This window comes from Salvia miltiorrhiza, chromosome 2 (assembly GCF_028751815.1).
Source record: "Salvia miltiorrhiza cultivar Shanhuang (shh) chromosome 2, IMPLAD_Smil_shh, whole genome shotgun sequence".
NCBI classification, from domain to species: Eukaryota; Viridiplantae; Streptophyta; class Magnoliopsida; order Lamiales; family Lamiaceae; genus Salvia; species Salvia miltiorrhiza.
In genome coordinates, this window is record NC_080388.1 from 14,084,541 (window position 1) to 14,096,904 (window position 12,364).

General features: G+C 35.7%; 1 protein-coding gene and 1 long non-coding RNA gene across 8 annotated transcripts; one reads left to right on the forward strand and one right to left on the reverse strand.

The window, feature by feature from the left end:
* Positions 1 to 2,696: 2,696 nt before the first annotated feature.
* LOC131011296 (uncharacterized) lies at positions 2,697 to 5,622 on the reverse strand. 7 transcript variants are annotated; one of them, XR_009096848.1, is made up of 6 exons: positions 5,062 to 5,622; positions 4,524 to 4,602; positions 3,653 to 3,789; positions 3,155 to 3,234; positions 3,039 to 3,070; positions 2,697 to 2,943 (listed from the first exon to the last, which is right to left on the reverse strand). XR_009096848.1 is itself a non-coding variant. In XM_057939078.1 (6 exons), the coding sequence occupies exons 1-6, from the start codon at positions 5,135 to 5,137 to the stop codon at positions 2,906 to 2,908; spliced, it is 486 nt and encodes a 161-aa protein (XP_057795061.1). In that variant the 5' UTR covers positions 5,138 to 5,622; the 3' UTR covers positions 2,697 to 2,905. The 7 variants fall into 7 exon arrangements, 6 of the variants coding, with proteins under 6 accessions (XP_057795061.1, XP_057795065.1, XP_057795064.1 ...); XM_057939078.1 differs by having other exon boundaries at positions 4,524 to 4,558; positions 4,974 to 5,622; XM_057939082.1 differs by having other exon boundaries at positions 4,524 to 4,558; positions 5,062 to 5,621.
* A 3,705-nt stretch (positions 5,623 to 9,327) lies between these two features.
* Positions 9,328 to 12,039, forward strand: LOC131011297 (uncharacterized). The gene is made up of 3 exons (XR_009096849.1): positions 9,328 to 9,356; positions 11,263 to 11,325; positions 11,843 to 12,039. It is a non-coding gene; the product is annotated as an uncharacterized LOC131011297 (long non-coding RNA).
* Positions 12,040 to 12,364: the final 325 nt, after the last annotated feature.

Genomic DNA, 12,364 nt, shown 5'->3' on the forward strand with positions numbered 1-12,364 from the left:
AGTGAGGGGAAAGGGGTTTTGGGCGGTTGGGTGGGGTAGTAATGGATAGGTAGGATATTTAGGATATTAACCCGTTAGTCGTTAAATATCTCGTTTCGTCTCGTTTTAACGACTAACTACCCATACTCTTCGTTACTCGCCCTCTCAACTCTTACTCACTTTCATTATACTCGTAATTCTATATAAATTTAGAAAACGCAAGCTCGTTCTCGAAATTCTGATAAACGAGCTCGGTTCGTTTATCGAGAAATCCCGATTTACTATTCACTCGTCGTCCAAAAATAAAAACTTTTATTATTGGACTCGTATCGAAAAACTAAGAATATTTCTCGACGACGTGCACGTAAGATTTTGAAAGTCGACAAAAAGACGAAATAGCAGTATTTTACTATTCATCGTCAAAAAGTCAAAATTTTCAAAAACGTCTTAACGGACTCAGATCTCACTTCCGAGTTCACCGTTCTCATTCAAATAATTATCTCGAATTATTCGAATACTCAAACTCAATTTCGGATATAAAATCTCACATCATCCAAACATCATCAAAAGAACATCTCAACATCTTTTTAAAAAAAAAAGAAAAGAAAACTTCATAACTCATCATCTATGTACAAAGTAATCAAACAAGGGATCTATACCCTAATTACTCAAACTTAAGCAATTAAACACGTCATCAAAAGCCCGGGTATTACATAAACCAGATGCTTTCATGATTATAGAAACCGATGCCTCAGATATAGGATATGGGGGAATCCTTAAACAAAATATCTCATCTCATGCATCTCATGCATCTACATCTCTTTCAAAGAAAAATGAACAACTTGTTAGATTCCATTCTGGAATTTGGCTTGGACCACAAAAGAATTATTCTACTATCAAAAAGGAAATTCTTGCCATTGTTCTTTGTATTTCAAAATTTCAAAGTGATATTTTTAATAAAAAATTCCTTTTAAGAATAGATTGCAAATCTGCTAAAGAAATTTTACAAAAGGATGTTAAAAATATTGTTTCAAAACAAATCTTTGCCAGATGGCAAGCTATACTTTCAAGCTTTGATTTTGACATATAATATATTAAAGGAGAAAATAATTCTTTACCTGATTTTCTAACCAGAGAATTTCTTCAAAATTCTACAGAAAAGCATGAGTCGATACAATCCAAATAATCCAAATCAATTCTCAGCTCTTGTTGAATTTCCAGAACTCCCATACTCTCAAATAGTCAAAGCTCCTGCACCTACTACTCCCATTAAAGCCTCAACTTCAAAAACAACTATTTCAAAATTCAATCATTCCAATACTTATTTTACCAAACCAAATGCTCAAAATATTACCTTGACAAAATTCACTACAACTCCAGATTTTGCAAAACTCAAAGATATTATTTCAAGGTACTTTCCAAAAGGATGCCAATGGTATTCTGACAATACTCAAAAGACTCAAATCTTCTATGAATTCATCCTTGTTGATTCAAATTCCATCGAACTTGTCCATACATATGATCCCAAAAATCCAGAAAGAATTTCATTTTCAAAATGCATCATCAAAAAGATCATCCGTTCTGATGAATGGACTTTTCCTCATTCTGAAAGAGGATTTTCCAAAAAAAATTCACCAAAAGGATATTCATATCCAGACTACAAAATGGCATGGTACAAAACCTTTTTCCTTAGACCCTTTGATCATTCATGGTTCTTTACCTTCCATTCAGAGTTTTCAAAAACTTCTTATCCAATTTGGTTTCTTGAATGGTGGATGGATTTCGGTCCATTACCTAATATCCTCCCAGCAGACGTCCATCAAGGATACAATCATTACATTTCAAAAGCCCCAGGTCCTATGTACCTCAAAGATATTCAATTCTATTCAGAATTCAAAGTTCCCTGGATCTTTTGCTGGAGTTATGCCATTGCACAATTCCATCCAGAGCCATTACCCATGTCAATCATTCGAGAATTCAAAATTAAATGGTGGAAAAACTTCTCCACCAAGCTCTGCAATTTCAATGTTATTCAGAAATTTCTCCAGACAGGTGAAAAACCCAAGTGGGAGAAACCAGTTCAAGAGAAAATTATTCCAGATCTTCCTTCCAATGAAAAGAAAAAAGAAAAGGAATCAGTTCCTCTTTCTCAAAAGCAAGTCAAGATGTTTCAACTCTTTGAAGAGGATCCCGACACTACTAAAAAAAACGCTCATACGTAACGGTAAATTTCCGTTATGTATGTACCAAAACTACCGTTGTATATAGTGGTGTTATGTATGAGGGCGCTCATACATAACGGTCATATACCGTTACCTATACTATGTATACATAACGGTAAATGAGATATACATAACACTTTAATTACCGTTCTATATGAATGTAATACATAACGGTAAAATCTGTTATAAAATATATTTTTTCCGTTATGTATTGTAACTATACATAACGATTTTTTATATTTTACATAACGGTTAATTACCGTTTTCTTATGATAGCAAACATAACAATTTTTCACCGTTATAAAATTTATTTTTTCCGTTATAAAATATATTTCTTACGTACTGTGTGTAGTTGTTATACATAACGTTTTTTTGAATTTTACATAACGATCATTTCTGTTATCTTTTGTTATGAAACATAACAGTTGTTTTTTTCGCCTATTTTTATAATTTCCCAAATATAAATTATACAATAACCTCAAACACAACAAATACTACAATCTAAAACATATATTATATAAATAATTAATCATCCAAACATTGTACTAAAATAAACATTGTAATAAAATTCTCATCCGAAGATAATCAAAATGCTAAGTACAATAGTTCTATCTAAAGTCAAAAGAAAACAAAAATAACATTAAAAAAAACTACCATAAACCAATCTGCCCATACAACACCTTACGAAACTAACTCTGTCCATGTCAACACCACTCAATAGATCCATGTACAGCAAGAGTACCTGAGATTGAGAGTCATTCACGATAGCTTTCAAGTTTCAACTAATAATTGATATCTTCAATAACTTACAAAGTAGGTGGATGTAAATAGACTTACTTAGGACATTCTTGTATAGAAGGTTTTTATATCTGCAATCATCAAATTTTGACACTCAAAACCAAATGTACCAAAAAAGAATGAGCAAGATTTTGAAGGCCAATGTCGATCCATACCTAGCAACAAAATTGTCTGAGGTTGAACCATAGCTTAATTGTGCGTCATAACACGAAAGCATAAATCCCACATGCCCATTCTACACATCAAAAAATTACAAAAATCAGAAAAATGTTTACATCAAGAAAATTCCATACATAAGTTTTGAAAAATTACCCAATTTACCTCTCTGTTGAAAAATCTATGTAGAAAATTATGAAAAAAAAAAGAAAAATTGAAACAAAAAGGAACAACGGTTACTATGTTTCCACTCGTAGTTCTAGCTAGCAGCTCATTAACAAATGTAATGCTTAAAAGAACCACATGCTCAATTCAACTCAATCATGATTAAATTTTCTTTACATAGCCTCAATTTCACAAGCATAAGAAAGGTCACCTAAATAAACCTCTTCTAAAGTCCAAACCAGCTAATAGATAAGCAAAAACTGAATCACTATCGACAACGCCTCCAAAAACTACATTTGAAATAATCAAATTAGCAAAGAGGGAGAGAGAACCTGTAATTTCATCCAACCAAAGAAGTCCCTAACTTGGCGCCAGCTCCTCTGCTCCTTCAAGACCCAATTTGCTTTAGATATTGATGAAGTTTGTTCAGATTCCAGATGCTTGATTTGCTGTATATATTGCTGCACAACTGAGTTCAACAGAAGACTTGAGCATAAGTGACTCCAAATCATGATTTCTAATCTTTCACATAAGTGACTACTCAACTTATAAAACCTATTTGTCAAAGCAAAATCAGCAAGTACAAAGTTAACTTCTTTGGAACAAACTTATTAGATGTTCAACTGATGATAACAAAACCTTATCACGTACAAACTAAATTTCACTCATTAATGGTTGCCAGTTTTCACATATACTTTCCAATTCATCGACACAATGTAGGATTCCAACAAATGCTCTTTGAAGCATTCCATGGAGACAAATTAAGTATCGGCAATCGCATCAACTATTGTCTTTTGGTGATATGTGTGAACTGGTTCAGTTCTTATGCTTCCACAAGAGGATAATTGTAAAAAACAAGTGATGCTGTTGACAAGTGATTTCAACAATGATATCTCCAATCCCTGCTACATCAAAGTAAATAGTAATTGTCTATGTAAGATGCAAGGCAATCATAAATTAAATTTTTTTAGCAAACTCTGATTTAACATTTCCTGCTATTATATAAGTTGTAGTAAGAGAGACCAATTTATAACAGAACATATGCTTCAGATCAGCACAGAGATGAAGCTAAGTATAAATAGCTAGAAAAAAAAAACACAGATCTTCAAACATTGTCACTGCTTTACTGGTGGTTGTATAAGAAGTTACACCAAAAAATTCTTGAATAAATTTGAGCAAGAAAAAATAGAAGTGTGAACAAACCTCCATTGTGTAGATGATGTGAGTTCTTCGGATTCCTAAAGCAAATAAAAAACACTAGATAAGCCTTTTATAATAGAGACTGCATACCAAAAACAGAACCATATCTTTCATTAATAATCACCCTCATAGCCTGATACAACATTGCATATCAACATGTAACAAATTAGAGACCTTCACTTTTTTCTCTCTTATTCCAAAATATCAACATTGCATATCAACATGTAACAAAACCAGACGATAAATTTCAGTTAGCAAAATAAATTTCATGAGTCAATAGCTCACAGCCATGCGCGGAAAAGGCTATAAATTTTTGTATTCATAAGCTCTTATTTATAATCTTCTAAACTAATCTAGTATAGGTTATAGGAACACATTGTCGAACGCATATAGCCTGGGTTTGAGCATAATCACAATTCGCAAAAATCAATTCGATTAACTTCCATAGAATACCTGAACAGGATACTTAACAGCGAGGCTAGCAATAGAATCGCTGCGGGAGAGGTGGTGAGAGACGAAGAATTTTGAAAGGGAATCATACCTCCAAAAGATGCTAGAGCTAGGTTTTCTGACCATGTCTCGAAGCTTCCACCGGGAAATGAAAGCTTGAATCGCATCTGGCTATCGAAATGCCACCGGTTTCCAGAGAGACAGACGCAAGCGGCGCAGGCAAGAGACCGGTAACAATTAGGGAAAAAGAGAGGGGTCGCAATTTGGGGGTTAGGGATTTCAAATTAGCGGCGGCGGCCGAGGATGGGGTGAGACGATGGAGAAGACTCGACAGTGGAGGCTCTGAGGTAGGGTAGCGCGATTGGAGAAGATGGAGACGGTGGCTAGCGGCGAACGACAGAGAGAGTAACCTTTGGGGGATGTGTGGTCTGAATTGAGAATTACGAGTGGGGAGAGAGATACAGACGGTGGCACCGGTGGATAAGTCGAAAACGATAAAGGGGAAGAACCACCACGATCCTCGTCGCGCCGGAGGCGGCGAGAACCAGCGAAATCGCCGGAGAAGGAAGAAGGAGAAAGACGTGAAAGAGAGATAGAGAGCGTCAGATGAAAGAAAGAGAGGGAAAAATAAGATTTTTGATTTTGAAATTGAGGGGTATTTAGTTTATTTTAAAATTAAAATTAATAACAAAAATAAATAAATATAAAATTAATAAATAAATAATGCTTATATATAACGATTTTCTTATCGCTAAAATAACCGTTATAAAACAAGTGCTCATAGATAACGTATAACTTAACGGTTCAATAATATCGTTATATAAATCATTAATAGATAACGCAATTTTGTAACGCTTAATTTGGTACTGTTATAAATACATTTGGATAACAGTACATACATAACAGAGTTTTGTAAAACCGTTATGTATCATTAAAAGTGCGCTCATACATAACGGTTTTTGACCAAAACCGTTAAGTATGAACCGTTATCCCTATTCTTTTTTTTAGTAGTGCGAAACAGCAAAAGAGTATTTACAATTCATCAAGATGAAAAGAGAATCAGAAACAGAAGATACCACCTCTGAAGGATCTTGTGCAGATTATGGAGGACCATGTGAACAAGATCCCTTTGATTTCTGACTAACTATTCATCCTATTCATAAAAAAGAAAAGAAAAAAGAAGCAAAAGAAAAAAGAAAGAAAAGAAGAAAAAACAACAAAAAAGAAAAGAAAAGAAAAACAAAAGAAAAAAGAAAGAAAAATAAAAAAATTTCAACTAACCTAATTCAATGCAGGAAATTCAAGGCCGACATCACCATTCCATCATGAGTCTCATTCAAACAGACAATTGTGGCACTCTTTTCAAAAGCAGCAGATGGCAGACAAACTTTTGTCCAATCAAAGACTTTCAAGGCACAACTTTTGTCCAATCAAAGACTTTCAAGGCACAGGCACTCAAAAGCAGAAGATGGCAGACAAACTTTTGTCCAATCAAAGACTTTCAAGGCACAGACACCTTTTTCAAAAGTTGATGATCCACTCAACGACAAAGACATTCCAAAGAGCTCCTCTATTTAAGAAGGCCAGGATTCATTTCAAGAGATAGACGAAAATTGACGGAGCAAGTTATTTTCTAAAACCTCTAAACCATTCCCTCAGCTTATAAAGCCCAGTTTCTTGTATTTCTCATATATCTCTGTACGAATTCATAATTTCTGTAAGTAACGACACTCTGTGTTCAAAACTTATCAAAAGTTTGTTTATTTCAATACTTCCGCTTAATTTACAAATTTCATTTTTACTATTCACTATTCATCATATGCATATTCTAATTGATATTATACACTTCATAATATTAGAATTCATCATGTTCATGATCAACGATTTTATAACAACCCTTAATACCATTATCCAATCCCTGGGTTAGGATTGGAGCTTGACCAAAGCTTTAATGGTGGTATGTGTTCTTGGTGTTTGTGTGTGTAAGAGAAAAGGTGGTGAGTGAATGGGGTGGACTGCCAACAGCCATGGGTTTTATAGGGAGTGGGAGTTGGGCGGTTGAGGGGGTGGTTTTGGTGGGGTAGGGTTAGATCTTTTAAGATATTATCCCACTTAGTCGTTAAATATCCCGTTTCGTCTCGTTTTAACGACTAATTACCCACATTCTTCGTTACTTGCCCTCTCGACCTCTACTCAATTTCATTAAACTCGTAATTCTATATAAATATAGAAAACGTAAGCTCGTTCTCGAAATTCTGATAAACGAGATCTACACGTTTATCGAAAAATTCCGGTTTACTATTCACTCGTCGTCCAAAAATAAAAACTTTCATTATTGGACACGTATCGAAAAACTAAGAATATTTCTCGACAACGTGCACGTAAGATTTTTGAAAGTCGACAAAAAGACGAAATAGCAGTATTTTACTATTCATCGTCAAAAAGTCAAAAATTCCAAAAACGTCGTAACGGACTCAGATCTCACTTCCGAGTTCACCGTTCTCATTCAAATAATTATCTCGAATTATTCGAATACTCAAACTCAAGCAATTAAAAGCTTAAGGCCCAAATAAAATTAAAGCTCACTCATAAAAATGCTTAATTAAATAAATATGCAAAGCATATAAATTTAATTACTAAATTTACAAATGCTTTTGTAAATCATTTTTGTTGGAATTAAAATAATTTCTTTTTCTCAATCCGGCGTGAATCATCTTAAATCTAAGTTCAAAAATTATTCTAAACTTAATATAAATGGGCGGGGTGTTACACATATACACCCCTAAACGTACTTTTTACTGATTTTTTAGCTTATTCAGAAAAAATTAAAAAGAAACTAATAATTAATTAGATGTAATCCTGGCTATTAATCTGTTCAGATTGTACGATTAAGATTAATTATTTAATCTTTAGACTAAGGGGATTATTTGTAGATCTCCACCCTATATATATATATATATATATATATATATATGTGTGTGTGTGTGTGTGTGTGTGTGTGTGTGTATGTGTGTGTGTGTGTGTACGTTTTAAAAGGTATTGGTAAATCTCACGTTCTCAATGGAGGTAGAATACCTTTAAACACAACTAGAAATCCCCTAATTTAGAAAATTTCAAAAGTTTTTGTCACATCCCACTATCCCAATGACGGGTTAACAGGGGTTATGACTTGGGGTGAACAATAAGAAATGGAAATGGACAATTACTTAACATTAAAGTATATGGAAATGTCACTCATAGATAAAATGCTAGGATCATATATGATTATTTGGATACTTATAAAACATACACATAAATGAGAACTGATTAAGGTGGGTTACCCAATAACACGTATAACAACTTCATAACATAGAGCTATCCTAATCAAAGTGTTTTGCAGCGGAAAACGTGTGAGATATACATATGAAGATGTATACTCAAGGTTACATTTCTTGAAATGTCAAAGGAACACCCGCTCAACATCATTCCATTCCATCAGCTGCTCAACCTGCACATTTAGAAATTGTAGTGACCCGCTCTTTTATGTATATTAAATCCAGTATTTCGTGTTATTATTTTTTTCATCAGTGAATGAAACCGGTTATTATCCTGATATGAATTCAGCTTATGATCCTGAATTTATATTGTTAAAGCAGTCAATGCTATTATTTCAGAATTATAACTGACTTAGCAAAGTCACGTTAATTAATTAAGAGAGATGAGACTATCGAATCTATTATTTATAATTACTTAAGTCGTGGATTATTTCCGGCTTGTGAGGAGAATTAAATCTACGGATTTAATTTAGATTTATTTTACAGTCCATCGATGCTAGCAAGCAAGAAATCAAATATCGTGCGATTATATATATATACGCTACATTAGTAAGAATTCAAGATTAGTATTTCATTAAGCGCGTTACTGTACTACAAGTTTATAATTCCCAAGAGGCAAGAGCTTTACTTCAGCCATATCCCACATTACTACACATCAAATGCAACACCATTCCTTGTTTAATACCATCAGCCGACAAGGAATCAATAAAGGAAAATCATTAAAGCAATAAAGGAAAATCATTAAAGTTAGTGGAAAGAAATAAGTGTGCTGCCACCATCCTTTGTTCCCCACCTCTTCAACCACCAAAAGCCATGCTTTCCTCCCTCTACAGCCACCAACTTCACTCCTTATTATATCACCCACCAAATCCTTCTCTCTTTACGCATCAACAACTTGAGGAAGTTGTCATAATTGCTGCAAGATTCGAGAGGTAAGATTGACCTGATCCTCTCCAGTTTCTTCCTAAGTTCCTCCTGCATTGTTAAGCAAACAAAATACACAATTTGTTTTCAGCTATCTTCTCATTGAACTCAACATCACAGCAGCCAACCAAAAGCACAAACATTCAAGGTAATCATGCTATCCTAATATTCAATTCAGTTCACATCCATATCTTACATATCACAGTTCATCTGCATCAAATAGGGAAGATATGTCGTACAGTAGAGAGATCATAAGTTTCACAATCTGATGCACTCTAGAATAGCAAGTTATAAGCATCTTGAACTTAGTAAACACCCAACTATGCGATCATGAACAAGTGACAGATTACATAGGAGTAAACGAGCATAATTTGAGTTATGCAAAACAAGAAGATTTCACCTTGTCTAGTTCACGTTTTCGAATCGATAAAAAGGAAGAATGACTAGAGAACTTAGCTTAAGGAATAGGGCCGACTGCCCTGCTCTGAATCGGAAGACGGCGCGACGACGGAGCTTCCATTGACGTCTGAATCGGGACTATCGGAGCTCTGCGACTCACGGCGACGGCGGCTCCGGGAAAGGAGGCTGCCGGGCCCTTGCTGTTAACAGCAGCGGCTGGCGGCGGCGCTCCAGGCGGCGGCGTTACCTCAGCAGCGGCGACGTCCGACGATAAAACTCCAGACCGCGACCCGGCGAAATAGCAGCGGCGAATCACGTCGGACATCCAGTTGCAACGACGGACTCGACGGAAATTGGGCACAGCGGCGGTTCGCGGTGCCTTCACCCAGCACCGACAGCGACGGAAGGAGCCGACCTCGTCGGACCTCAGAATGGCGGAAATAGCGTCATGCTCGCCGGAAAATGCAGCGGCGGCGGCAGCTCCAAAAAGGGAAATTTGGGATTTCTTTTTGATTTCTCCAGTAAATTTGAGAGGAAGGAATTGAAGAGAGGAGGAGGTGTCGGACTTTGGCGAGGTAGAAGCTGACTCGCCGGATTGTGGAGCGGCGACGGCGGGCGCCTCGGCTGGAGATGGATCGAGAGAGAGAGAGAGAACCGAAGGGAGAGAGAGCTCGACTGATATGAGAAAGAGTGAGAGTTTTCGACTGATTTGAGAGAAAAGGGGCTCGACTGATCTGGGAGTGAAAGAGAGAGAGAGAGAGTAATTCAATTGGGCCTTTGTTATTTTATTTAGTTGGGCCGATTCTTTCATTAAAGCCCAACTGCACCTTATTTTATATGGGCTGCTGTTTTATTTCATTTGGGCCACTTTTATTGATCTGAGCCCAGAATATCTTTTATTCAGTTGGGCCTTCTGTTATTTATTCAGATGGGCCTTTGTTATTTAATTCTGATTGGGCCTCTGATTTTATTTATATGGGCCGATTTTAATTACTGATTGGGCCTCTGAATTTATTTATTTTACTCAGATGGGCTTTTATTACATTATTTCATTGGGCCGAATTTATTTAAATTGAAGCCCATCTATTTTATTTTAATTGGGCTGTTATATTATCTACGTTGGGCCTCCTTTGATTTATTTAATTGAGCCCAGCTAATCAAATAATTATTTATTGGGCCAAGATTTATTTAATTACTTGAGCCGATGAATTATTTCAATTGGGCCTCTCATGTTAATTATTCAAGCCCACTTTTACTTAATTATTAGGTTGCCTTATGTTGAGCCTTTTAATTATTTAATCTTATAACATTACTTATTCCTATTTATTAAGCCGATTAATTATGAGGTTATAAAGCGAATAAGCTGAAGTATTTATTTATTTTCTATTGACTACGAGGAGCGGGGTTTATTTAATTGACGGATTAGAACACCCCGAAGAGAACGGATTAATTTTTGTTAATTATCCGGCTTCATGAGACGAGACTTAGCTTTTGTTTAAATCCGATAGCCTGGATTAACAATAGAAATTCCCTGATTATTATCTCAGAATAATAGTTCATGCATACGAGATTCATGCATAGTTTAATTACGCATTCTCATTTAATTGAGAATTTTCCCTCGATTTAAAGTCTTACGTTATTTTCTCGGATTAAAGGTCGAGCGCAAGAATAAGAGCTCGTCAAGGAGTCACTAATCTGTAGCAAAGCTTTGCTATCAGGTGGGCATTACTTTCATATATATCAAATGAGTTTAATGTTATGTTTGAACAGTTATTTCATTGCAAAATCTTTGAACTGAAAATTATTTCAACTGTTGTCTTGCCATAAATGTTTCAATGTTTGGTATGATATCTATCTGATGTGGCTTTGCCAGTTATTATGAAATCGAATTCGGGTCCTGAGCAGTTGATAGCTATCCTGCCAGGGCTAGTGTACACCAGTGACCGTGAGTCATCTAGCGGGTTGGCCGGTCAAGTGTCCGTGAGAGGTGGCCACCTCTCCGGCACACAGTTCCAGATATGATAGATTACAAGAGAACTTAGTCTGCAGACGAACTTTAAGAATCACAAATGAATTTAGTAAGCTTGGGCCTTTTTAGCGAAAAACTCCCTTGCTGTACTGTTTATGATGGCATGACAATTTACAACTTTACGAAGCATGTTATATTTCATAGTAGGCATATGTGCCCATTGAGTACTTTTGTACTCAGCCCTGCATATATTTCTAAATGTGCAGGTTGAGCAGCTGCCGATGGTGATGAAGTGACGAGCGGGACTCTTTTGTCTTATTATGTATTAATGAACTCTAGGGTTACATGTCTTCATACATGTAATCAGAACCTTATTCCGCTGCGTACTCAGAAGTTTTATGTTATTTTGGATAAGTCGGAGTTATCCGAACTTACTAGTTATTTGAGTCTATACGACTAAAACTCCGTTATATTATAAATATCTCTGTTGTTAACAATGATACTGCGATCCTTTCTTGTTTGATTATTCCCCTTTCTACCCCGCTTCTAATCTCCCTCCATTAGTCACGGTTTCCCCAGCTTAATTATCCTTAATTATGTCCGGTCGTGACAGAGTGGTATCAGAGCAGTTCATTTGCTCTGAACCCTAGAGTTAGCCATTTTTCTAGTATGATCACTAATATATATGAGTCAGTCAACCAAAGCTCATCACTTCATCACATCGTCATGCTCAGCAAGAAAGAAGGTGGTAATGATTTTAAAACATTGAGAAGTTCACGTTTTATATG